The sequence below is a fragment of the Dermacentor silvarum genome, chromosome 9 (assembly GCF_013339745.2).
Source record: "Dermacentor silvarum isolate Dsil-2018 chromosome 9, BIME_Dsil_1.4, whole genome shotgun sequence".
In the NCBI taxonomy this organism is placed as follows: domain Eukaryota; kingdom Metazoa; phylum Arthropoda; class Arachnida; order Ixodida; family Ixodidae; genus Dermacentor; species Dermacentor silvarum.
The window spans coordinates 95,382,050-95,409,941 of record NC_051162.1 but is presented as its reverse complement, the minus strand read 5'-3'; the positions used below and the strand labels follow the sequence as shown (position 1 = coordinate 95,409,941).

At 43.6% G+C, this 27,892-nt stretch overlaps 1 protein-coding gene across 3 annotated transcripts; it reads right to left on the bottom strand.

The window, feature by feature from the left end:
* Window positions 1–40: 40 nt before the first annotated feature.
* On the bottom strand, window positions 41–25,344 carry LOC119463390 (embryonic polarity protein dorsal). 3 transcript variants are annotated; one of them, XM_037724230.2, is made up of 11 exons: window positions 25,023–25,344; window positions 23,538–23,669; window positions 22,243–22,472; window positions 20,115–20,263; window positions 18,993–19,084; window positions 17,647–17,790; window positions 14,997–15,095; window positions 13,346–13,579; window positions 11,863–11,955; window positions 9,660–9,725; window positions 41–8,655 (listed from the first exon to the last, which is right to left on the bottom strand). In XM_037724230.2, exons 2-11 carry the CDS (start codon window positions 23,566–23,568, stop codon window positions 8,234–8,236), a joined length of 1,560 nt encoding a protein of 519 aa, XP_037580158.1. In that variant the 5' UTR covers window positions 23,569–23,669; window positions 25,023–25,344; the 3' UTR covers window positions 41–8,233. The 3 variants fall into 3 exon arrangements, with proteins under 3 accessions (XP_037580158.1, XP_037580160.1, XP_049512094.1); XM_037724232.2 differs by lacking the exon at window positions 9,660–9,725; XM_049656137.1 differs by lacking the exon at window positions 23,538–23,669.
* Window positions 25,345–27,892: the final 2,548 nt, after the last annotated feature.

Here is a 27,892-nt window from a genome sequence, read left to right as displayed (position 1 = left end):
TTGCTAAAGAAAGAAGCCTAGTGAAAAACGAGTACCATGATAAGCTCTCAGAAGCCTCAAGTCATGTGGCCTTTTTATTAAGCACAGACTATGTACATCTTCATATACCTTATAGGGCAATAACAATGTAAACCATAAGTATTTATATGACAGAGGGCGCCACAGTAACAAATGAACAGAAAGAAAAACTTCCATAAAATGTGACACACACACACACACACACACACGCAAAATAAAAGGGCTGATGACTCGCATGGCAATCACAGTACATTACGCTCTGATGGAGAAAAAAAAAAAGCATAAACAGTTTTTCTCCAAACACACTTTTGTGAACAGCTCTTAAAACTCTCTTCTTTTTCAGTAATCTTTGTACACTTCTGTTGTCAACTCATGGGCAGAGGCACCAAGTAACCAACATGTTCAATAGTTTTTCGAAGCCACGATACATTCATTGTCCCTTTTGGTTTGTACTCCAACGCCAAAGTGCCTGCTGCAATATCAAAACCCAACTAAGAGAATTTAAGAAGAAGACACATTCTTTAACGCTATGTTTTCGTTAGCTAGTCTATGGCGTGCAGTTCCTTCTAAAGTGCATTTCAAGATGTGTCAGTAAGAAATTATAAAGCCCTGCCACTACTAACCATGACGCACGACACCACTATGTGACGAATGTCCTCAATAGTGCAGCCAGCCACAGGCTTTCGGACACCTTCCAATTATACACATTACACATGTTAAAAATTTCAATGGCACCATTTAGTTATCCATCAAACTTGCCTTACAGGCAAACTACAACAAAATATTGTACTGCATGAAAATCCTAATTCAGAAGGAGCAAACATCGAGCAGCCTTCGCGCAAAATTTACCACGGCCGCTGGATTAAAAAAAAAAAAGGTGCAGACTGCCGCGTGCATCGGAAACGGCGTGATCCACCGTGGCACCACCAGTCAAGGACTGCTGTCTGGGACCGGAGTAGAAAAAGTGTGAGGAACGCGCTAGGAACGCCATCGCCCGTGGAAGCCGCACGTCCCATCCCCCACAAGTAGCGCTGGTTGGGCCAGCCAAGCGGCCACGAATGCAACTACGGCTGGAACACTCGCTCCCTTTGCAGCCTGCCTGGCGTGGCAGGACACACTTTTTTTTAATTCAGCGGCTCTGATTTTACATTTGAAGGGCAAGTGCATGCGTCGCAAGAAACTCGCAAAAATAGACACTTTTGATACTAAACTGAAACTGAAAAAAAAAAAAAATGCTGCTATTACCACTCACTGGAAATCACACAGGACCCAAAATATTGAGAACCAGTACAAATTCTCAATATGAGTTACAAGATTAAGTGGTACTTGCGATGCAGTGAAAATCTTGGAAATGGTCTAGGATCAGTATCATATCCGCTAACCACAAGGTGCACGTTTCATCTACTTAGGTCCTATTTATAGGCTGGTAAAAATTAGACAATTAGGGATTGCCATGGTTGCTTCAATTGCATACGCAAATTATTTATAACCAATTTAGCCAAAGTGAAATTCTTCTGTTGCAGTAAGCCTCCAACTTTACGCCTGACAGCTGTGTCATAAAAGAACAAACACTGTTTCAAAAGTGTTCCATCGTGCTCAATCCACCCCCCTCTGCATCACTACCAACCGTTAAAACACACAATTCAAAGAAATGTGCATGTAACAACTTCTGGTGTCAGCTGTCCAGCAAGCGCAAGAAAAAAAAAAAGAAAAAGAAAAGATGTCGAAGTGCACATTCTTTACAGATCTCACAAATGTAGATTATTCAGACAATCACAGTAAGATATTGCAATGCTAGTCAGTCGCATTGCTTGCAATTTCTGCACAGCAATACACTTCGAAAGAACTTGCCTAGTGGTCCCAAGAGCGTTTTTTATCGGATGAAAGCCACTCTTTCCTGATGGACCTCACCGTTTTTACAGCATGGTGCAAATGATGCGTAGCAATCCTTACTACAGGCCAATATATAGCACATAAGAAGCATCAAAAGTACAGAAAACAGATATGCAAGCAATGCTCCTGGAACAAAAGAACACAAAGGCAAGCTTGAACATACTTGATTGTCCACAATGGAACAATCAAGGTATTGAACAGTCCACTCTGATTGAGAAGTGTAGACCACTGGACATCAGAGGCCATAATTTACCTTGCAGTCATATTGCACAATAGTAAAGAACATGAACAGTTTTCTCCTACAAACCGGTCCAAATTGACGCTATATGGTTGTACGCTTACAATGGCGTTCTAGGCGCAGACAGCAGTCAAGTCTTTTGCAAACTGGGCTGGTTACAATAGTTTGTATGCTTACGATGATGTTGGTACTCGAGGAACAGAAATGCACAAGGCACTGGCAAGCGAGATGGACAGGCAATAATACAGTCGCTGTTACGTCGATTTCTATACATTTCAGATGCAACAATCATTCCCAGTGGGTGATTTTAACTGGCATGATAAGGATGTAAACGGCCTGCTGGCCATCGCGACAACATCCAGCCCACGCCCAGACTGTTGCATCGTAGAACATGCTCTTTGAAAAATAAACACCTGCCATGCAAGTTTCGTGTCCTCGGGTGCCAGCACCATCGCAAGAAACACAATGGGAAGCTTCGCAGGAAACATTTGTGACAAGTTGACAAATTCTAACAACGTGACAACATGCCTTGATGTCCTCTTAAAACAATTTCACTTGATGACAGTTCGAAGTACTGTAGCATCCAGTAGAATGTGTTTGTAATAACAGTCACATACAAGTACCTATGCGGCAGAAAATCTCAAAACACCTCATATGGACGACGCCCGAGGGCAAGGACATAACATCTTTGACAATAGGAATCTCAAAAACGTACGTGCAGACTTACACAACAAGCACACCGGGAAAACACACAAGAGACCAGCAGTCTGGTGAACTGTAAAAGATAAGTTCATTCACCGGTCAGTAGTACGAGCCTGCAATGTTTGTAGCTTCGACTTCGTGAGACAACTCACTGTTATCGAGGTAAAGAGCGTTCAGTGGACACTACATTCTAAACCACTGTACAGACTATTGGGCAATGTAAGCAACAAGCATGAAACATTCAGCAATGTGCGACTTCTCACTGGTCACAGCACGACACGGTCGTTCACTAGGCAGATACAAAAGTACAAGCACAGATAACTCGCAGCGAAACCAACAAAATAACTATATAAATGAATGTGATCTCACGAAAAGAAACATGTAGCGTAAATCTCTTGAGCAATTAAAAAACCGGTAAAGTAATTAAAAGACATGGAATGTCCCAACACAAATATCTATGAGTGAAAACAATGTATAATGATTACATCAGCATGAGCAAGAGATTGTAGAAGCATTTAAAAAAATTAGGCACGAATGTATAGTAAATACAACAGGTCCTCTGTGCCCCTAACTTGGAAATGTAAAACAATAAAAACTTCAAAAAAGATTTGTGCGCACATATTTACATAAAACTGAAATGTGTCGGGGGAGCATGAATATTGCTCGTGAGAGCATGTGAGACCTTAGACCGAGCACAGCATTTTAAGTACAAACACCAAAAATACACCGAGTCAAGCGTGCAATGAAGCACTACGCCGCACAGTAAAGTCCAAATTAAGACCCTGACAGCAGTGACACCAGCAAATCCACTAGTTGTCAAACACCAACGACAGCAAACCTCTCTGTGTAAATAATGAAGGATGGACTGCACCGCCACCAAGTTGAAAAGCCCCATAGGAAATAAATGCGCCTCAATAGAAAGCACTCATGAAAAACATGTTTCATGCATATCACAGCTGTTAAAGAATACACTGGTGTTAAAAACATTCGATAAGAACAATAACCTCCCACGTGTGCGGAATGCCGTTAAAAACATCTCGAAAACACAAGACTATGCGCCTTCCTAGTGCGTCCTTACATTAACAGAAAAACGATCAGAGGCTAATCAACCTTGGCTCAACGCATTTCGAAACAGTACCAAGCAACAATTCGTGCTGCTAGCTTGAACTAGAGCCACACCACTATCAAGCACAGTAATACCACTGCCTGTGACCACATCCACTACCATGTTCACGTCAAGTGGTTACAATTTCTCCGCTGCTCAGCCCTTATCGGGCATTATCAAGCAACATTCGTGTCGAGGGCCATTCCAAGAAAAGTAACCATGTCTCAACATCAGGTTGGCTTGAATCTGAATGGTGTACTTAAAGGAAATCGTACGTCACGCAAGGCTCGCTCAATGAATTCAAAAGAGTTAATGCTTCAGTTGAAGGGCGCAGCTTGTGCACATATTCCACAGGAGCGTGCAACATGCTCGAGTGTTTTCTTACCAAGCCAGCTTTCCTGGGTTCAAGTTCCCAGAAGCAGAAAACTTAAGAAAATGCTTATGAGTCAAAATGTAGCAAACACACACACACAAAAAAAAAAGAAAAAAGACATGGGCCTTCACAGTGTGAGCATGCTTCACCATCATTACCATATTTAGCCTATGCACTTTACTAGGACTATTTTGACAGACCCTGGGCAACATTCTTTAATTTGCAAATTGCATGGAGACTTATGTGTGCAAATGCCAACTCTAAAGCTGAACTTCAGCAACAGCTAAACAGTGAACCGGTACATCAATTTTTCCCACACAATCAGATGAACTAGGCCAAATTGTGTTTCGCCGCTCAGCAATGATTAACCACAAACTTACACAGCGACCCACATTTTTATTCTAACAACTCGATAGAAAAATTTCACGTTTACTGTTACGTTGTTGTCACTCATATTCGAAAGTGCAGTTGCAATTTTTGGTCCGCATTATTAAAAACACATGGAATTGTTTTTTGCCTGGTTTGTCTTCACTACCGAGTTACCAACTGTGACAAAACCAGCCCACATCTGCGTGGCAGCTTGCTCCTCTGACAGTGAATGCCCATGCAAAGATGCTTTAGAATAAAAATAAAAGAGGGGCCACTGTTGACACTGCAATAAACTACGCAACGTTTTTCACTACTAATCGACAACCACAACAACACTACCGACAAAGTCGCATTTCTTGAGACGGAGCCATCTACAATTCTCAAGGGCCTCAACAACAAACCGTCGCAGTACCTGTACCACCATTCACCGGCCTGCCCAAACATGTCACATTGCATCAACAAGCCGAGGAAAGATGCTTACACGTTAAACAACACTCGGCGCAAAACACCGCTTTCACTGACATCAACGGACATTCAAACATGCAAGATTGGATTATGCATATGCAATGAGAGCAGAAATGCGATGAGAAGCTCACAATGTGCACAATGGAAGGCGAAGATAAGATGTCAACTGTAGACAATGATTTTCGCATAAACGTTACCGAACATGATCGTGCCATCAAAAAAAAAGAAAAGAAATATCAGTCCTTTCACATGCCATCAGTGCCTGCGTTACACGTACCATATTTATCCAATTCTAATGCGCACCTTCTTGGAAACTGCCTGCGAGTTACTATCAGATACGAAACCAAAACCACATTCGTGGTGTTGGCAGCAGCTTACCATCGGAACAAGCGCCAATGCCATAATCATCACAAGATGACAAAACTAAGTTTTCTCGTAAGTCGGCAACGATGAAGCGCCACTTTCATATGAAAGCTCATTAGAGTAAGCTATTTTACATGCTTAACAGAGCCAGGTCACATGTTTTTACTGATCCGAAGATTCGCATGTGTCGCAGGACGAACTGGCAAAGTAGGCGGTCATGGTGTGGGTTCCCATCCCGATCCCAATTGCTGCAGAGTCATTATTGCTTAAGTTATATAAAAAATCAAATTCAAAGATTTAGTCTCCCTACAATGATGAAGGATATTCTTTTTCACATAATAATAACATTGTAAGATAAAGAAGAAATGTCATAGGATCAGTAAATTTAGAGTGAAGTGAGCAGAAAAGAGCAAATTAAGTCGGCATAAGGTCCACGACACACTGGAACATACAGCGACCAATAGCGAAGACAACTTGCACTGTACGCTACAGTGAGTACAGACACACGCGTGTATATTGTTCCAAACCCATACATTTAGACTTGGTCCGAGATGAAGAGGCGTAGAGAAGTCATTCAGGAAATGTGGAATATCAAACGCAACATACCTCATGGAGGATGGAATGTTGTGGTCCGTACAAATTTTTTACCGAGCTGTCTGTCAGCGATGACAAACATTATTTAAGCGGGAATAAATTTCCCTTCAGTAAAGATAAACTCTGCAGGTTTCTTTTTCTAATTGCGAGACTCGGAGGCATGGCACTTTTTCCTCATTATAAGATCGGGTGCCTGTTAGAATCGGGTAAATATGGTACCTGTCCAAAGGTCATCGTATGTAAATGAGTGCGCTTCTGATGAAATCCATGCAAATTGATGAGACAGCTATAGAGTTCAAATGTTCTTGAGAAGCGCCACTAAGCCACAATAATCGGCGCTATCACATCAGAGCCTCTTGCATTAGCTTCAAGCAATGGCTTGGAGACGATCCATTTTTTCCGAAATGAACATTTACATGTGCTCCCATGTGACCAGGGATAAACAACTTCAGAGTGAACACCGAAGTATTTGTCACAGAGCACCGCAAACCATAAGAGCTGCTTCGCCTCAAAATATAGGACGGAGTGACGTTTATCAGCGTGTCATAAATCACAAAAAAATATAACTGTAACACGGCTAGTCCATTTGAGAATGTAACTGCAAAATATACAGTGCAACAAGATCTCCAGGCGTAATCAACCGTTTTGACGGAAGACAGACAGTCTGGTCGGGCAAAAGCGTGTTAAAGAAACAATCTGGTTACCGACAGAGTCATACTGTATGCCTGATGCTTCTGCTTTGCATAAGGTTGTGGGTTTGAGCCCTGGCCACAGCGGCAGAATCTTCCAAAGAGGGTGGAATGCAATAACACTTGTGCGCTGTGCTATGGACACATGTCTAAAGAAGGCGAGGCAGTCAAAATTGGGAGCCCCTCATTACATAGTCTCTCATTAAGCATTGCTTTAAAATGTTAAACAACATCAGTGAACAGATGTTCTGATACCTGAAGTTCAGTGCAGAACCCTCGTTCACAACAAGAGTTCTGTGCGTAACCTAAACGACGGTTCCACGTGGAACATGGAGCATCACACATTCAACATGACTGTCAACGAATAATCCTTTTGTATGAAGAGGCTTCCAGCTATGCCTAAAAAAAAGATGAATCCCATTTCTTACAAAATATACAGGATAAACCTGTCTGAATCTCATCTGGTTTCGAGATGCTGAAGTGGTGGCGACAGAAGCTTCCGGAGTACCCTCCGTCAGACAAGCATGCCGAGCGAAGATGGACAAAGGGAAAATCTGTGGACCTCAGATATTGCATTCAGCTGGCTACACATTATGAGAGACATGACAGTGTTGAGCATCAAGCTATTCAACCATCGAATTTAAAGACTTTACAATCAAGTTCGTTTCCCACATCACTGACTTTATAGAACTTTCACCAGCCGATGATGTGGACAGCAGTGAAGTGTTTTTTGTTCAGGCATTGCTTCATTTTGGATGGTTGTCAGCCTAAAGGTAGAAGGGGGGCCCTTTGCAGGCCAGCCGATAGCAATGGAAACATTGCATTGTCACTTGAATACGTAATTAAGGAGGTGGCTGTCATAGTTGGAAAAGTCAACTGCCTCTCTGAACAGGAAAGAGCGTCAAGACGTCTGCCTTCGCTAAGCACTGGCCTCCTCCAATAGCTTGCTGGTTCTCGGCAATTACCACAATCGTTGCCTGAGCTTAAAGTAAGGTCGTCTACTCCCGATTACCCTAATGAGGAATTTTGCCTCTGAATTTATTTCCTGCTCTCTAGTTCAAGTGCATCTGATGCACCACTTGCTGCAGGAATCTAACGAATAGGGCACTCTGCCCAGTCCAATTCCAAAGTGCGCTGAATGCTGCATGCTGCAGTTGCGGCATAAGAGAGCATGTCAAATGAAGCAATTCCATGCCACCAGGCGTTGCAGTTACAAAGGAAAGCGTGTCAAGAGATTCAGGTCACCGGGCTTCAAGACCGCAACAAGACTCAAAGCTTACCACACTGTGATGTCTCTCATTATTTGCAGTAGATGCCCAATAGTACACTGATCACACATCATCCGCCAAAGACCCACACACGAGCATTCACGGCACTTAAAAAAAACCACACACACACGCAAAAGCAGCAGACCACCACCGGCATTAGGACGGCTCTGTCTTGAAGACACGGGAGCCGCCCAGGTCGTTGAGGAGTCCCCGGCCGTCGTCCATGAGGTTCGACTCGCTCGCAATGTTGTTGCCGCTGTCGAACAGGCTCGCCGACAGGTTGACCAGTGACAAATTTGGGGCGCTGGCCAGGTCGCTCAGGTTCATGTTTAGGTCGCCCGAAGTCAGCGCAATGTCGTTGGGGTCAATGCCAAGGTCAAGGCTGTCCAGCTTCTCGGCTGTCTCGACCACCTCGGGCTCGAATGCGGGCGGTGCCACTGCACCCAATTCGCCGCGGTACTGCGGGTTGACGGGTGTCAGCTGTGCCATCGTGGTTGCACCGGCTTGCTGCATCATTGGGTGCTGCTGCTGTTGCATTGCCGTTGCTGCAACCATGGCCTCGGGAACAGGGCTACGACCTGTGATTTGTGCAATGGAATACCTTTCTGTAACATGTTTGCTATCGCTTGTCGCCAACACTCAACAGTGCCACTACCCTTAGGCAGCTTGAAGAACAAGATGAGAACAGTGCAATCCCGCCAACTGCCGTGAAGCCATCACACCATAGCAATATAACTGTCTTTTACACCATAGCAAGCAGTGTAAAGCAAAAAGTGATACATTTTCACACTATGCATCCCTCCCCCTCGCCCCCCAGGTATGTCAAAGAAACAAACCACATATACTTCATGAAAACTGACACAGAGGCTGTGGTCTACATGTCCAGCTCATCACATCATGTGGCATGGAAGCCTACTGACAAGCAGAAACTGCTGGTTAGTTGGGGCTAAAGCTTCGTGGAATGTACAGGGCAGAACACGGGACAGAAAGACAAGTGATCTATGCTGCAGGGCAAGCATAGGAGATGTCCTAACTACACTTAGTTCCCATTGTTACCTTTTGTTACAAAGTGTAGAAGACAGGCCCTTCATTACAAAGAGCAGAAGACAGGACATGGTGTGGGCAGATTGTGTCCTGTCCACACACTTTTTGTTTCTTGAACTATGTGATCAAGGACATATCTTGCCTTATCCATACGTCACAGTCTTCTGCAATGTGTAATCAAGGTCACCTTATTGTGTCCACCACTTCACCTCTGTCTAGTCTCCTGCACTTTGTAATCAAATACTGGCAACATTCTTGCGGTCACTAAAGACCACGTGCAGTACTTGCACTACCCGATATGATGGCAGGCCTGTGGATTTGTAGTGTTTCAGTACGCAAGCACTGTTTCTGCACAAGAGTCTCTTACAACAAGGATTCATCTTGCCATGCAACAGACAAAAGTCACACACGTGGTAAAACTACTGCATTCTATAGGCACTTACACACTTAGGAATGTTTCAAACAAGTGGTAGAAAAAAAAAAGGAAAATATAAAACAAGATGGAAGGAAGCAAACTGAAGACAAAAATGGCTCTCACCGCTCTCAGGCCTGGCCTGAGTTCTGACCGCCTGTCGCATAGTTCTAGGCACGGACACCATCGGCGCTATAGGAACAGGAGGGCACAGTCGAGATGCCCACGTGCAAGGACCAGGAAGGTGGCAAAAACGGCAGGCAAGACAGAAGGGTGTAAAGGAAAAAAAAAAAAAGAAAAGAAACAAGGGCAGTGAGGAAAAAGAATGTAAACTGTGGTGCTGTTATTAGCGAGTTTTAGCCTTCCAGTAAACTCATTATTGTTTGTGGTACTCCGTAAATTTACGGTTACGGTACTCCGTAAACTGTAGTGATATTATGGTACTCCGTAAACTGTAGTGATATTACGGTACTCCGTAAACTGTAGTGATATTATGGTACTCCGTAAACTATATTGATTTTATGGAATACTGGAACATCAGAAGCATTTACAGCGGCAGCACTGGTAGCGCCATCTTTGGACACTTTCTTAAACCTCAACCATAGGTTCGCACGCACTCGCACTCACTTCGAAGATGTGAGTGTGAACAGACGTGAGTATAAACGTGAGTGTGAATCCTCAAATATAATAGTGAGCAAGTATGAATGAGTTTTCCTTTATACTGCCGACCTATGACCACAAATCACTAGAAATGTTCTGTTGCACCACTGTTTTTTTGTAGAAGAGAACAAAAAATAAGGGAGCTAATGCTAATGGTTGTCGCTGCCAATGCTTCTGCAGCAGCAGATAGAACAAACATGCTAGTTGCAATAACAGTTCCGTATGCTGTGGTTGACGTCAGTGTCACAAGATGGAGCTACAAGTGCTGCTACGCACATCTGTGCCTTTGGTGTTCGGTATTCTGTAGACAACAACATGTTTGCGGAAAGGCTAAAGCTTCATTAATTCTATGCAGACAAGGGCACAGCCATAACCGCACAACTCAAAATAACAAAACAAGGTCAAAAGCACTATATTGTGGTGCATGCAAGGAGTGGTTAGCATTCCATATCACTACCCTGCACCTACAAATCACCTGTGCATGCAAAGTGCACCAAAATTATGTGCAGAAAAGAAAAACAGAGGGGAAGGGGGAAGATAATGTTTCAAGCACAATCTAGCCAACTCACCATGTACTATCATGGGCAAATGAAAAATGAACAGAAAGACAGATTGTGTAGAACGCCTCTTACAAGATATCACTTGGAAGTAAAGATTGTGCACTATTACTTATTCAGTCGCCAAAGATAGTGTAAGATTTAAACTAAGCGTAGAAGCCAAAGTCATGTTGCCATTAGACAAACTAGGCAACCTCATTCTAACGAAGTTGCACATGACACGAAAATACCTTTGTTATATTCAATATTCATTACAGTGGAATCTCGTTGATACGATCTTCACGGGAACCAGGAAATAAAACGTATCATCCGAAAATCGTAAGATCCGAAAATAATTGTATATAAAAAAAATTGTCGGTAAGAAAAAAAAACGGATTATGCAGAATCGTATCAACGAGATTCCACTGTATAAGTGTAGACGATATCAGCGTGAAAAAGAAAATCTTAATCACCTCTATGCAAAAGCGCAAGTGTATGTGACACTTCCAAGCCTCCCCCCCCCCAAAAATAACATTTATTAGGCTTAGAGCGGCTTTAAAGAATCTCTAAAATGCCCTGCCTCATACTATGCTTGGATTTGCGCAAGAGTGACGTCTCCGTATACAGTCGTCACTGCTGTTGACGATCGAAGAAATGAGTCATGTTACTTCGCACCACTTAGCTCTCATGAAGGCACGGGTGGTGGCGCCGATCGCACAAATGCAGATGTCAATTGCCAGCTTTACTCATCTATTACTAGGATGTATAAAGTAATCCATGAAGCTCCATCGGGGGCTTACTTTAAGATAAATTAGTTAGGCTGACATCTACTAAACAAATGGAGTTGGACCCAAGTCTTCAAAACCTGCTGTAGGAGTGCACTGATTGCAAGAGTGCACTGCGAGGGAGTAGCCTCCTCCCTCACAGAAGCCCTGCTCTAGCTCTAGACCCACATACTGTAGGACACCAAGCTACAAATGGTACCACTTTAAGGATACCGCCTCAACAGTACAATTTTAATGGTACCCCCAATGATGGGAAAACAAAGGCAGCCCAGGACACAAACGGTACCACTTTCAACGGTACGGCCTTAACAGTACAATCTTAATGGTACCACCAACAACGGTACTTACCGGCAGATGCACCCAGAAGAACACTCTCCTGAAAGTACCGGTCAAAGTAGCCTTCGCCAATCTTGCGTTTTTTGCGCTCTATTGCTTCGGGATCTGCAAAATACAGGAGAAACAAGTTGCAAGGCCACACGTCCAGGTCCCTTCCCAACCACTCCTGCAACTGCAACAGGTTCTCTAATGTGATTACTACAATAGCTTCTTAGTGAGTTTCATTTAATTAAAGCAGCAATCAGTGATTACAATACAACTTCTGATGCCCGCTCACATAGGTGATGTGTCAAAAGAGACAAATCTTTAGCTGTCAGGCCCTGTTTTTGAGGGTTACTTAACCTAGGAACACCCAAATGTTTTGCCAAGATCGTGTTTTATGGCTCTGGGCTACATGCCTCCCAAAGCTTCCTCTGCACGCAGACCAAGTGCAACCACAATAAACCTTTACTGCCAACCGTCGTATCAAATGATAACTGCAGAACTGTTTTACGTGCTTACTTCATCAAAAACCCTGCTAACAGCTCCAAAGTACAGTCGACAAGATAGGTTCGTCAAATTTTTTCAAGAAGCGGCATTGGCTGGAAATTAGCTACTGTCATCAAAGGCCTTCAAAGGGTTAAAAAGTCTTCACTGCAATACCAAATATATTTTTAAACTCCGCCCAGATTACAAGGAAACAGCTGCTCAATGTCTCAACTTTAGGCTTTGAAAATGCTTGTATCAGCGGAATGCACTGTAGTCATACATTAAGCCGAAAATCACAAGTAATACCCCTGTCATACAAAAAAAATTTAATGTCATTTATAGGCAATGACATTTGATACATCAAATGACATTAGGTTCTAGTGGTACTATGTGGCAAGGATAATATCATTTACATACAACGGCGATGATGATGTGCCAATAAAGGACAAGAGATTCAACAGTGTATGCACAAAACTTTCCAAAGTGGGCATCTCTTTGTTGAAATTATATTTTAGTGATGGCAATAAATTAAAACATTCAGATCACAATTACATACATAATTGACTGTTACATATCCAGACAAAGTGGAACACAGGCTTCAGTCCAAGCATGAATTAAGTAACACATACCAAACAAGCAACATGGCCAAGGTACCAGAACCAGCATGGAGTGGAGGAGCTGTCGGTCACTGATCAGGTCAAATGCAAAGCAGCTTTGTATTTCTTTAAAAATGAGCGATTTAGTTACACAATTTTAATTTGTATACTGCATCGGCCTTGCTGACCCTGCATCTAGTTCCTGATATTCTTAGAGAATACGCATTAAGCACTGGAACACATTAGAAAGAGTTGCCCGACTCACTAGATCGTAGTTTTCATCGCAAATGTCATGTTCATCAAATTGCATTAAACAATGTCATGCAGCAGGAAGTTAATGACACAAAACGCGAATGTAGCTCGATGCAAATGAAGGTAAACCTTCCCATGCTACTGGGATACAAGACCCAAAGTTCTGGTGTGACACCCACCCCGCTCGTTGGGGTGCAGGGTGAAGGCACGCGGCTCGCTGAGGGCACCGTCGGAGGGCCTCCGCAAGAGCAGGTGCACATCGACGGGCACGTCGGCCATGATGGGGTCTCGGTAGCGGGGCGTCCGGAAGCAGATGGCCACCTGCTTGTGCACCCCGTTGGGCAACAGCTCGGCCCGCTCCTTCCAGACCGTCTGGCCGTCCCTCTCCTCCTCAAACCACACCTCGATGTCGTCTGCACGAAGAGAACAAACAGACGACGCTGAACACCTGGACAGTTCTTGCAGCATAACCTTCACACATCACATCGTGTGAAATAGCTGCATTACTAAATCCACAAAGCCCCAACGTATCACTTCCGATATGCTGAGTTTGAAACCTCAAAATGCAGATTTGAGCAGAGTAAGCTTATCATTTCTGACACCCTAAAGCGAGGTTTCAGTTTAGCAAATTATTTTACATAGCGCACGTCACTGCTTTTTTTATTTTTTTGGTAATGTACTCTGTGTGGCCAGAAATAAAGGTGCGCAAGTTCTAATTTACCTTCATTTGAAATGGCGCTTGGGCTTCCTGGTGTTAAACTAAGTCCCTTGCAGCCTATTATCGCACAAATATTAATCACTGCACGTATTACTGGTCCCACTTTATTAGCTAAGCTTAGTGCAGCTGTTCATGCTACTTTCGTGGACCTTTCGCTCAGAGACACCAAAGCACCACCACATTCACGATGTCGCTCGCACACAGATAGTACACAGAATTCAGGAACACAACTCTGGCATTCAATTTTCACAACAGATTAACTACCGTTTATTGTCAAACAAAAATGCATATTTTCAATACAGTAACCTGCCTATTGGCCTGACTCAGTGTTCCATTTAGGATGCCTTCATGCGAGGCTTTTTAAAATACACTCTTACACTTTCCTAGTGTACCTTGACTACGCTCTAAAGTGCCCAACAAAAACTCTTGTCCATTAGTCACTAGTGACAATGAGTTAAGAGGGCAGCAAATTAAGAGGTTAAAAATTATCCGTATACAATCAAACCTCAATAAACAAAGTTGCAACCAAAGAAATATTTTTCCGTTTTATCTGATATTCATTTAAAAGAACAAAAATTGCCACTAACGAATCGGCTAATGATGCAAAAAAAGAGAAGTATTGTAACGTGGCAAAGAGGAGAAGATAGAAGAGGAGAACGAAGAACTCAGCAGTAGCCACGGCTACATTTTGAAACAAGTAATAGTTTTAGAGAAATCTTCACAAAAAGCAATAAGTAGCCACCTCTGTGTCACAAACCAATCCAGATAAAGCCAAGCTTTTGGCCGAGGTGAGCTCTGCCTCCCGTTCATTGATGGCAAAAGTGACCAGAACATTTTCATTGCGGCTAATGACACATGTACGGGAAAGCACTTTAAATTTACATTTGTAAGCGTTTAGGCTTCTTTGCTGCTAGCTTGCATGGTATCTTGAGCCACTGCAAACAAAAACTGCCTTCATTATAACCAATACCACATTGAATTCTGCATTTTCAACTTCTTTATAGGAGTAGAATATGCACTGAAATAAACCATGAACAAGCAAATTTTAGATCCACTTTGCTATCTCTGATAATTCGTTACATCAAGGTTCGTCTGTGCCAGAATACACTGACCTTTCGCGACCTTGTCACAGAGCAGGATCATCTCCAAGCCACCAGACATAGGAGCACATGTGTGGCTAAGCTTGGTGATCGTTAGATCAGACATAGCCTCTGCAGAAGAGAAATTGAAAAAAAAAAAAGTGTAATTAACAAACACAAACTTCAACAGCCTTTATCACTATCTTAACCCATTTGCAAACAGCTTGTCAGACACCCGAGTACACTCATAACTGAAAAGTACAGCAATGATTAACGATTTCCCGAAACAGAGGTAACACAAACAGATGAAGCCTCTGCAAGATGAAGACTTCTAGAGCTTCTAAAGGCACCAAACTGCAAAGGTTCCCAGTAGAAAAAAAAAAACAAAAAAAAACAAGTCTGTTGGCCTTCAGTCTACAACCCACATTTGAAAATAAAGTGGACTTTAATGGGATACCAAAGGAGTAATGCTAAATCAGTTCACATCAGCAAATTAGTATTTCAAAACCCCGATTTTATTCTGGCAGATAAGGCTTACTCAAGAAAGTAATGCTAAATGACATAAAAATGCTTCAAGCCTTCTTATCCCGGCGTTTACCAATGCGTATGACTCTTCCCGGTTTCTACGTACATAATGTGACAGGTAGGGCACCTATCCAGTGACAACTGTTACCAGGTGATAAAGCTGGACAAAGCATTTCTGTCCAAAATTATCATCTCAAGCACCGCCCTTCTGGTCAGGCACAGGAGAAGGCTATCAGGCGTGCTATCTCTTGCCTGTACGTGAAGGCATCAAGGAAGTGAAGGTGTTTTTGTCAAGAAAAACACGCATGATTACATGGGCAGTTGCAACATAGACAAGTATGAATGCCAGTGTGACCAAACAAATACAAAAAAACAAGCACCTGACCTTTAAAAAAAAAGCTGTAGTAAGCAGCACAGTTGTCTAAAGATCGCCTAACACAAACAGGATGTTCAATGCCAAGGAACCTGTCAAAAAAAAAAAAAAAATGTGTTGTCTTAGTTAAAGAGAGGCTTTAGTGCCTCGTATGTACAAAGAAGATTTTTGAGATAGCTGAATCTCTCAACAACAGCGTGGAAAAGAGACAACAGCTGGTTATCACTTTTCACTGCAGCAGTGCTATGATATAGCAACAAGCAATCACAATAGTCTTTGTTTTTGTCACCTGTTATGTGTCTAAATAAATGTACAACATTGGAACATCTAAAAACTTCATGCAGGAGGACCCATAAATGTGAGAACCCACTTTAAAAACTGTCTCCTCTGCTCCTCCAATAGGTTCAGCCAACAAACACAAAAAGGAGTTGTTTTTTAAGTTTGTCTCAAGCATACACATCTTTTGGAGGATGCCATATACACTTTATTTATTTTTATTTTAGCATGATGGGAAAAATAAAACATACAATATTCGGAACGCCAAGAAACAGTAGTGCAAGTCAATAAAATACAGGGTTGATCACTAACAGCGGACAGGCAGAATATGGAAAACATGAATACGACACAATTATACACTGTTGGCAACAGCATTTACAAAATTTTCATTTTCAAACACATCTTCTAGCAATGAATTCCATTCCGTGATTGTTCACAGGAAATATGACTATTTATATTGGTTTGTCCGAGCAAAGTAGGGGGCCGACGTGAAATTATGTTTGTGGTGGGTTTTCCGTGTAACTGAGGACGTGACGTTAGGGTCTAGAGAGATTCCAAATTTTCTATGAATAAGTGAATGAAGAAAGCCTCATCGGGAAATTTTACGCCTTATGTGGAGGGGCTGAATTTGGTTAGCTACCATTAGAGCAGATGGAGAGTCAGTACTTCGAAATTTGTTGTAGATAAAACACATTGCACGTCTCTGCACTTTTTACAGCTCTGAAATGTCTTTTTTGGTATGTGGATCCCAGACTATTTCTGCATATTCTAGTTTCAGCCTGATGAGAGATATATATGCCAATTTCTTAACGCTGCTTGGTGTTCCTTTAAGTTTATGCCTCAAGAAGCCTAGGTTTTGTTTTGCAGATGACGTGATAAATATTTAATATGGTCAGTCCAACTAAGCTGGGAATTAATCATAACACCTATGTACTTGTAATACGTAACATCAGCAATACGTCTGTTATTAAGAGAATAGTCAAACCTTAGTTGATGAATGATGATTTATCTTTATATGCAGCGAATTTGGCACAGCACAAACTCACAGGCAACACACCGTTTCTAGATCACGGTGACTTTTTCACCAACTTTGCTGTCGCTGATTTCACCTGCTTCGGGAACTTACTTGCTCCGAGCAGGTAACCCTTCAGCCTCTGTTCACAATCAGAATACTTCATGAAGTACGGTCACAGATCGACGAGCGAATCCTTTTTGCGAACAGAATTTATTTTCGTAATAACTAACGATACAATTGTGAAATCGTACAATGAGCCGAAATTAGTAAATTTTGCAACAAATCTGGGAGGGATGGCAGGCATGCATATTGTGCAATAGTATCAGCATCTGCCCAACTGTGCCTTCGATTGCATTGTTTCTAAGATCCAAGATCAGATTGTGCTACAAACCCGAGTATAACACTGATGGCTCAGTTTTGACCGGCATTAAGATTTGATATGCATTAAGATTTTGCAATGACTGGCAGCCAGGAAGCAAGAGGCAGACACTCACTGCGGTCATAAATGATGTCCGAGACCACGGGATGAAGGGGAACCGTGAACTTCCCCGGCTGTGAGCCTTCGAGGAACACTTGGAAGCAGAGACGCACTGCGTTGAGGTCGATGCTGGCCGCCTGGTCCTTGTGGGCAAAGCCATCTGCAATGCAGGAACTACATGAGCACCTCCAGAGCAGAATACAGCAACGCTCCAAAGAACAGGGCTCGTATTCACAAAAAGTTCTTGTGCCAGAACTGTTTCACAGAGCAAGTATTAGCCAATTGTGAAGCTGGACACTGTTATTAACAAAAGTGGCTGGCTGGCCCATGGCAAACAGCTCTTGCTAGCCAAAAGCTTTGTGGATTCTACCCCAGAAGCACAGATTTTGACTGTCACAAGCCTAGCTTAAGTTCTTTTACACTAGCCCAAATGATAATTAAAAAAGGAGCAGCTTCCAGCAACATTGTAGCACAATTTTTCAGAGAACAAAAACCAAGGCTAGTCACCATTTTCAGTGTGCCTGTGTACCACTATGCTTTAGTTTTTTTTTCTAGTAGAAACAGCACGAACAACAATGGCACTCAAAGTATGCAAGCATCTATAAAGTGTTGCTTGCCTCAGCCTGTTCACTTAATTCAAAGTGCACAGAATGCTTGCAGTTAGGCTCAGAAATGAGACATGTCCTGGAGACCTTGTACTGCCATCTGCTGCTATATCAAACAGCAAAGAAATTAAATCTGAACGGAAAAAAATTACAGTCATCCAAAAGGACAGTGCCCTACTATTCGAAGCCGGATAAGGGTGTCCTAGAATGCAGAGCTATAGAAGAACCTTTTCAGTTGAAGACGATTTATGCATAGTGTGTGTAATAGGTGCAGAAATTGTTGAGCATCTTCAAGGAGTATGTCACAGTGTCCACCCAGTAATAAACGTGGACTTTAGAGACAGATGGAAGTAAGCACTGTTGTTACTAACAGTAAATAAGTTGAATAGACAGTAAGTGGAAGAGACAGCAGTAGTAAGAGACAGCTGTGAAACTGGTGGCCCAAATTAAAGGAAAACATACAAGGAAGAGAACTCCCCGTCTTGAATAAGGTAGCTTAGCGTATGGAAGCACTGAAATATTTAGATACGCCAGAGAGGTTAAAGATCAAGCTTAGTGTTATATGCCACCTCTTTTCAAACGGTACTCTCACATCATCATCACCACCAAAATCACAAAGGGCGGTTGTTCAATAGTTCACTGCTGTTTGACAACGAATTTATGTGTTTCACTAAAACAGGCAAAGCTCCTTGTAGGAAAAACCTATATGTAATTGCGTAAGGCTTCTAAACAATCTCTCTAAGCCTTGCGTACTTACTTCGAAATGGGTCAACCCGAATGTTTTCTCGTTGTACCAAGTTCTGTTCAACATCTCGCCTTTTGACACATTGGATTCCAAGACTTGTAAAGCTGCAAGCCAAAAGACGAACACGACTTGAACTTCTATAAATGTTGACAAAGGCAGCAGAACATGAAATATAAGTGCAAGATAAAACACAGACCTAGCTTTCAGAGACAGTCGTCACTGGTGACTGTCTCTGAAACACCTGGTGGGAAATTTGATACAAAATGTACAACAGAATTTTCATGAATTATTACTGATCAAACTTCCCTAATTAACTTTCTTATTTAATGCCTTTAGGGGCATACTGTATTCCAAAACCGAAGTTGCCCGGTCCACAAAGCATAACCATTTACAAGGAACTCTCTGCCTGGCACCTGTTCCAAGATTTCAGCTCAGATACTATTAAAAAAAAAAGAATGCAGACACGAGTTTAAGTACAACATCAATCACGTTGCATGACACAGAGATTTTGTACTTTGATGGATGATTGACAGGCCCCAATTCATTTGCTTGTTTTTGTACTGCCTGACACACGAGTATTGTTTATGTATATACACTAGATGCTTCCCCAATAAAAATCCAGTTGCAAAAGTTAGCACCCGTGTCGTGTTTTCACTGTCCTTCGTCCTTTATGTGCCGTTTCTAGTCTTCCAAAATAACTTGCCCAGACCAAGATGGCAGTATTACAGTTAGTAGTGCTGTTATAGGGACGCTGAAGGAAACAGGGCAAGGAACTGAGGGCGGCAGGAATGGTGCCACCAGACCGGAATGTTGACGACACCTTAACAATCCTAGCCCTAAGTCAGTCGTATTGAATAAGTCAAACAAAGTGTTTGAAGAAGCGCATTCGAGGCTTTTATCATCCATTATCACAAATTCAGATGTTCGCCATTGCTACAGGTCTTCAGCAGAAATTTTCATTTGGCCTCAAATTCATGGTATTTAACAAATAAACATAAAGAGGGGGCGGCCACTGAAACACCTAGCACACGTCACACAATAGTGCAACTGCTTAGATCTGATACCAGGAAAGACTGTGACAGTTAGCAACCACTGAATCGATGCAAGTGCGAAATGAAAAGAAGTCTAGCTTACGTGCACGTCATGTCTGGCTTGAGGTGCTGCGTGCAAATCCCATTTTTGCAGCCCTCCTTGCCGACGAGGTTGTGAGGGTGTACCCGGTATGGCTGGTCCTTCGTCACACAGGAGACGACCACCACGGCTGGCTTTTGGATGCCCATCACCTGCAAGGACGGGATGGTACGCGCAATAGTTGTCAACGCACGTCTACGCATTTCGTGTGAACAAGCTTGAGCTTACTCACGCTCAAATTTCTGTGGCAACAAAAGGAAAGGCTACAGAAGCGAAGCGCTCCTCAAAAAAAGTCCTGCAGTCTCATTCGCGTCTGTTCAAGCTGGGGAATAGAAAGCAGTGTAAACATAGTGCAAGTTTAAACAGAATGAAAAGATGAGGACAAAGGTACACATACAAGTATCTGCGCTGTTTTACATGTACCTTAATGCTCGTCTTTTCGCACTGTTTAAACTTGCAATACATTGCACCAACTTGCCCAAACAGAAGTACTTCTCAGTATAAACAACTCATTTACTATGGCACTTACATTAGGACAAAACTAACCACTCACTGTTAAATTGGAATGTATTATTTTTTCACTTTGCTGACTCGCATTTTAGCAAACACAAACCCACTGCAAGTAGCAAGCTACGTTGACTCGGTATCTGCTCAGTGAAAAAAGAAACGGAGCAAGCACCGTCAAACGCTGCCGGACTACTTGGCAGAGAACTAAATGGTGCCCGACTACTCGGCGTAGTAACACGTCTGCAGAAGCACGGTCCTTGCAACTTTCCCTTCGTTCCCACAGAAAATTGCCTGCGAGTATAAAAGGATGCAGACGATGGCAACAGAGACAAACACACTTGTCTTCTCTCCTATCGCCTGCATCCCGTTAGCGCTAGAAAGTTCACATTACGTCAAACCAAGCCCCAACAGTAAGTAGTACTAAACTCCGCATGTTCTTTTACACTGGAACCATACTGAAAAGAAGCGAAATAGCTTAAATAAACTGACTCCCACCCATGCTGCATGTGTTTACAAACACACTACAGTGGAGCGCTGCTACAGCAGAATGACCTGTACAACCAAGAAATCATTCTGTCCCAGTTCTATTGTGAGCGGTGCGGTGCACAACCTTTAGAACGGAGTGACATGTATAACAGATTATTTCGGAGGCCTCAAGCACTTCGTTATAAAAGCCTTCGACTGTACAATGTTTGTTCGTGCGTAATAAATCCTGTGCACTGGAGAGCCACCTGCACACGGTAGGTACGATTGACCCAACAATCGACATTGCAGACCAAGCTCACACTATGCCATTTGTTTCATAAAATGGCATGCATCATACCTATATGTGTTGCAATGCAATTTCGTTATGGAACTGCCACGGTTTCATTTTAAGAAAGGCTGTGAAATCTGTTAAAATACACTGCTGCCACAGCTGCCAATAATGACTACAAATACATCCAAGCCAGTTCAAGGGCAACCCAATTTCACCTTTGATAAACTGGTTATAAATGAGCAGTGTATGGTTTGAAGCAATCTTGGCAAAGCTGGTAATTGCCTAAAAGTTCTCTTTACAATCCTTTAAGTGGCCCCTAATTAGCAAACGACACAGAAGCCTGCTGGTTCGTGGACACGATGCACAGATCCCAGAACATGGCTTCCAAAATCTTCGCCAGGTCACATGTCTTATCAAGCTCGCTTCCAGTGATGGCAGTGTGTCTTTGAGTTTCTTCATCAGAAATGTCCATTTTTGCTAGCATCCACTCATATTTAGAACGTAAAATTTCAAACGAAAGCTGCTTTGCATATGCACCATGTGAACCTGCGCTTTTTACACAATCCAAAATTTAACTGCAGTTGGCCTTGTGGGTATGCTGCCCTCTCATTCTAGTTAGCCTTGCATAAACTTAAATTCGAACTTCCTTGGTTCCTCAACGTGTCTTCATCGAAGAACTATTCCTTGCACTTACATCAGCAAGCTGGTATTTCTGTATAAAAGGAACAATAAATGAATGGCTTTTTTCAAATCCACGCACTACGGTGTAGTCGTTTGTTTTCTATCAATATCACCCAAGACCTTCACAGCCTTTAGAAGCCAGACAGCCGCAACTGTCTAAAGCGACAAAGCATTCAATGTGCGCACCTTGATGGTGGGGTAGGTCTTGTTCTCGGCGGTGCTGTTGACTCCAACGAGGGTGCCCGGGTACCGGCCCTCACACTGGTACCGGAACCTCAGGGCTCGCGATGCAGGCTGCTCAAGGATGACCACATGTGGCTGCTGCTGTGGCTGTGGTTGGGCCACTGGCAGCCGTGCCTGCTGGTCCAGGCTCAGGTAAGTCGGCTCGGCCGCCATGTGCCGCTCTATCACTTCCGCTGTTCCGTCCGGAGATAGAAGACGACAACGTGAAGACTTGACACCATTCAGTGGCAAAAGCTTATGAAGCAGTCCCGCACGAGCAGAAAGAGATTTTCTGTGTAATCCTAAAGCAGGGCTGACATGACATTTTCGTGTATGTGATTGTGTGTATGCTTGTGTATGTGACTAATTCAAGCTAAGAACAAGCCAAACGTATTTGTGAGATTTGCTTATTGTTTTGTTTTATGCAATAAATATTTTTAACCTCATAATGGAGAATTCAAAAATCAAAGATTTCCCGTTTTTCATGTTACAAATGAGCCTCCGCAGAATGCAGAATCATTGCAGTCTCCTAATACTGCATGTGCCTTCCAACTATGAAAAACATACATCTACACAGAAAAAAAAAAAAAATATCAGAAAGTGACAACATACCACAAGGAAAGATGTGTCAACTTGTAAAAACTGCATAAGCTGAATCTTAACAGAAGCTGCAATAGCATGCAACCCAACGAGGCAAATTTGCTAGGATATTCCAAAGCACTTTTTCCTAGAGCAAAGCACAGGTGTTATCTGTTGCTAAAAGGCAGTGCACTACACAGAATTAGTTTTCACAGATGTCCAACGATTCTAACAGGTGATGCACTTCTTGTCATATTCCACACGTTTCCACTAACCGTGTCATTTATTTTGCATGCTGCAATTAAGTGCTGACAGAACTTATCCAAGGTTAAAATGTCTGACTAGTTGAACTTATCTACTATCCAATTTGCTGCTAGCTCCAACTGATTTCTGATGGTTTTAACTATTAATCCTGTGCGATTGTGCAAAAATCCAGCTACACAAGATGAACACCTGGATAACATCTACAAGTTGCCACAAAATCTTCGCCCACACAGCCCAGCAGATTATGCAGCTTAAGCATACATACCCCTTATACATTAGCAAACAACAATCATTGTAAGCTGGAGTCATTATTGACATTCAGGTTAACAGTAACTAGCATGGGGTAACAAGCCAATGTTCTGCAACACAATGGTACAAGATGCTACAAGATGTGGTTAGTGAGCAGCAAGCCTTACCTACGTCATCTAGGCTGACGTCTGTTTGCATGTTAGTGAATGGGCTGGCCTCAACTCATGCAAGAGGAAGAAGCGAAGAGGGGTGGGCGCTTCGAACCCGGGGCCCAGTACGAACCCAGGGAGCGTCACGACCTTTGACATCAGGGGTTTAGGGTATAGAGAGAGAGAGAAGGAGAGAAGAAAAAAGACAGAGCAAAAAAGAGCGCAATGTACTTGGCAGTCAGCTAACCATGCATTTGCAAAGCCAACAAGCCCCCAAATCACGATATCATACTGCCGTGTCACAAACTCCTGTCAAGTTCGGGGAACGCCACGGGTCACTACACAGCCAATCAGAAATGAGAGCTAAAAGCCGGGCCGTCACCCGCCGTCAGACGCTAATCCTTCCGTGCGCAGATTACGGACACGGATGGATTAGCGACGCACAATCTTTGGAGCCTACTTTGTCTCACGTGCGACCGGTTCTCGTTCCTGATTGGCTGAGGAGATTCGTAACTGTCGCTGTGCAACGCCGAATTGGTGAGACGCAAAAAGTGGCTATTCAAACGTAGGTTCTGCTACTGACGTGTTCCCCACCGCTTCCATGTCACAGCAAGTGTCATCAGCAGTGTGACTGTCAGCAAAGCCTTCGGTAATATAGAAATGATTTCTTTTGTACTTCGTTCCAAGATATGTTATGCGCGATGCTGCCCGGTGCAAACGGGCGGGACGTTTATTTGGCTACGCTGTTGGACAAGCACAAGTTCGATAACCGCGCGAAAGACGTGTGAACATTCACACACACCTGTCACCATGAGATATGTGCGCGTGTCAACACTGATTACAAGGTCGCACACCAGTCGCCGCTCTCAATGCAAAACAAAATGTTCAGGACAGAAAAACAACCACGTATGGGCGGCGGCTTTCTTCGTCCGAATCGCATCGACACACTCGAACGCGCCAATTCACTGCACGACGACCAGCTCCTTTTCTTGGCTCGCGGTCCGCGTTACCGCGACAGAACAAAAAAAATAATAATAATAATTTGGCAACGAAACCTTCCGCCGTTTTACCGTGCCCAGAACCGGGTACGATTAGCGGATGTCGATATTCCCAGTCCGCTCCCGCGCGATATCGCCAAACTGGGCTCTCGCGTCGACACGTTCGTCTCGAACGACGAAGACACGACCAGCGGCATCGCCGGCTCGACAGGCGGTGTCAAGGAACTCTCCAAGGCAACAACGCAGTTTATCGGCGACGTTGCGATCTCCGAAGCGCGTGGCGAAAAAGAGAAATAATCATTCACCGAAGCGCGCGGCACGCCGATAAAGCATGCGTTAACACCACCGCTTCTTTCTCGTCCGAATCGGCAAGCCACAGATCACCGAAGGAAGTAGCGTTTATCTGCCGCTATCGCGATAAAACGGCGTATTAGGCCTAGGCGACTGTTTTAGAGAGAAACTTAAAACGAGAGAGATGTCCGCTGGCGAGCCTGAAGAAGCTTACCTTTCGATTGTCGAGTCCGCGATCAAGCCTATCCGCCGCAGTTCGCGAGAGGGATTCCGCAAACGGGAAGGCGCATTCAGGCGCTGGGTATGACGCGCTTCGGCTGGCCGGCCCCAAAACGTCTCGTAGAAAGCGTCTACTCCGCGACCGATCACGTAACACTGCAGCAACCCGCCATCGTCCACTCGAGGCGCCGCCGAGAACAACTTTTGACTGAATGACTCACGATAATCGCGAAATAATAAACAATACAAACTGGCACGCGACGGATAGTATCGGACAATCCGTCGCCGCGAGTTTTCCAGGAAAACACGTCGCGAGCTTGCCGCCCATTGGTCGGGAGCACCCACAGATCTCAAAATTTGTGCCCGGTTCAGAACATCGCAATACACTTGCGCTGAAAGTTGCCACATTAATTGCTTCAAAAAGTTGTAACTCGCAAACTGTCGCGTCCTCTATCGACAAAAATAACAACTACGTTTGCTTTTATTTAAACAAAATACACCTGGTTTTAAATAGTTTTGTTTTTTCTAAGAGAGCGCGAAGGTTTGTTAGCTTTCGGAAGCAAGACTGGTTGCATGACGTGCTGTAGTTTTGAAGCTAATAAAGAACAGCCACCTGCCGCAGATTCACCTCCATGCGGTCGAAATGCGAAACCGTCTCGTAGATGTGCTTTGTACAAGTTCACGGCCGTGATGACCTTCGCAAGCAAGCGCGAAAGAAGCGTATTCATCCGCATCAGAGTAAAAGAATCGCCAGTTGCTTTCAAACGCCGCGCAACACAGTTTGCCAAGTAAAGTTGGTAACGTTACCAAGCAACAGCGTATAACGTGGGCGCCGCCATTTGTATTACCTTCAAAACTGGAAGTGTGCTTCGCCTCGCGTTTACCTGACGTCAATGAATGCACGTTGGTGCGTGCTGCACACCCTCACCGCTGCCACTTCCTTGGGTTTTTTCGCACTCGGAAGAGGAGGGATGTTCGAAATAAAAATTAGCGAGTCGTTTACCTGGCTGGCAAGGAGCGTCTCGCCGTAGATTGGGGATTTCCCTCATGGAAATAGGCACAGAATATATTATCGGCTTCGTTTAAAAATAGCAGCAGTGTCTAAATCTTGATACCAAGTAACGTCACGCTCTCGCGCGCGCCAGCGTCACTGTTGTAAAAACAGAGTTGCGCGTCGGAAAGAACGGTCGGCACCTAATTGTTAAGCCGTAGGAAATCCCGACCCGCAAATGGTAACCATTACACTAACACGGTTAACTTTCTTTTTTTTTTTTTTTTTTTTTTTTTTTTCCTGCTCGGGGATGTGTTACGTACGGTTCAGATTGTCCATGGTATTGGGTACAGTGATTGGTTGCCACGCATGCATTCCTCGTAATAGAGGGCCTCCCTGGCTCACCTAAGATAACCAACTGACGTGGGTAATATGCAGGGCCGGCCGACTGGAGCGAAAGCGCTCGCACATTTTTTTTTTTTTTTTTTTTTTTTTTAACCAGTGGGTCACGCGTCCTGTCGCATATGCTTAAGCTGTACAGTTTCGTGCTAACATAGGATGAAAACAGATGGGCGAAATGTCCAGTAGATCAGGACAGTTGGATCAGCATACGTGATTGGCTGACACAGAAGTGTTAGCCAAGTCGCCTCGGCAACAATGACTGGCTCAAGAATGCTGGCCATTCACCGTCGTGTGCTGGCCATTCACCAAATTGCAGACCGGATCACTTGCCTAACCATTCTGGTTACTGCACGAGTGTGAGCAGGGGCGGATTCAGGTTACATCCCGAGCGAGTCCTCGCCGAAGCATGCAAACGGAGCATGACGGGAGGGGCGCCAGTGAGTGTGAGCTAATCACAAATTTACCATCATAAATGCGTACAAGGGAGAGGGGTGCCATGTTCAAGGGGGTTGCAAATTTAAATCGAGGATTCGTTTTTTTTTTTTTTTTTTTTTTTTGAGGGGGGGGGGGGGGCTGAATTTGAATCATGGATTCCGATGTACCATTATCCATCAGCACAGTGATAAGTACAAGAAGGTGTGGCAAGGGAGGGGATGAGAGGCAATTTGGAATAGTGTCACATCTGATGAAGCACACAAATTATTCGAGTTCCTTTCTTCATTTCTGATCCATACGAGAGATCTGGCAACTTCGTACCAAGCCACTCAAAGCAAAGAGAAGGAGTCGCGAGATTTCTTAATGGATGACTTGCAACAAATGATAGAGGGCCATAGCTGACAGTCTTACAACAAGTTTAGTGATTAGTGTGCAGGAAACTATGGTAATGTTCAGTAGGCTGGCAAGAGAAGACACATTAGCCATTGGCAGTCAGCCTTCAGAATCTGCCCAACGTGCTTATCTAGGTCAGTTATTGTGGGGCCTGAAACATACGAAAATCAACAGAATGAAAATGGGTTGGAGCACATACAGATAGGCATTACCAAGTAGTGACCAGCAGCTTACTGCCATCCTTGAAAAGAAAAGTGGACAATCACTGTATTCTACTGGCACTAACGTACAGGGCAGAAACTTGAGGGTTAATAAAGCTAAGGACCATGCAACGAGTGATGGAACGCAAAATGATAGGCGTAGCATAAAGAGGCAGGAAGACAGTGGTGTGAATCAGAGTGCAAACGGGGGTAGCCGATATTCTAGTTACCATTAAGAGGAAACAAATGGAGCTAGGCAAACCACGTAATGTGCAGTATGGATAACTGATAGTCTATTACAGTTACATAATTCGTGACAAGAGAAGGGAAGCACAGTCAAGGAGGGCAGAGTTAGGAAGTGTGATGAAATTGGAAAATTCGCTGGAATTGGATGGGAGTCAGTTGATTGAAAATAAGGATCAGAGAATGCTGGGAGAGGCCTTC

Bases quoted from the DNA above. Each gene is read 5' to 3' on its own strand.
- LOC119463390 (XM_037724230.2), bottom strand. From the start codon at position 23,568: ATGCAAACAGACGTCAGCCTAGATGACGTAG. The intron at 9,726-11,862 runs GTAAGTACCGTT...CTGTTCCTATAG, and splicing joins TCTTCTGGGTGCATCTGCCG to CGCCGATGGTGTCCGTGCCT. The intron at 8,656-9,659 runs GTGAGAGCCATT...CACAAATCACAG, and splicing joins TCAGGCCAGGCCTGAGAGCG to GTCGTAGCCCTGTTCCCGAG.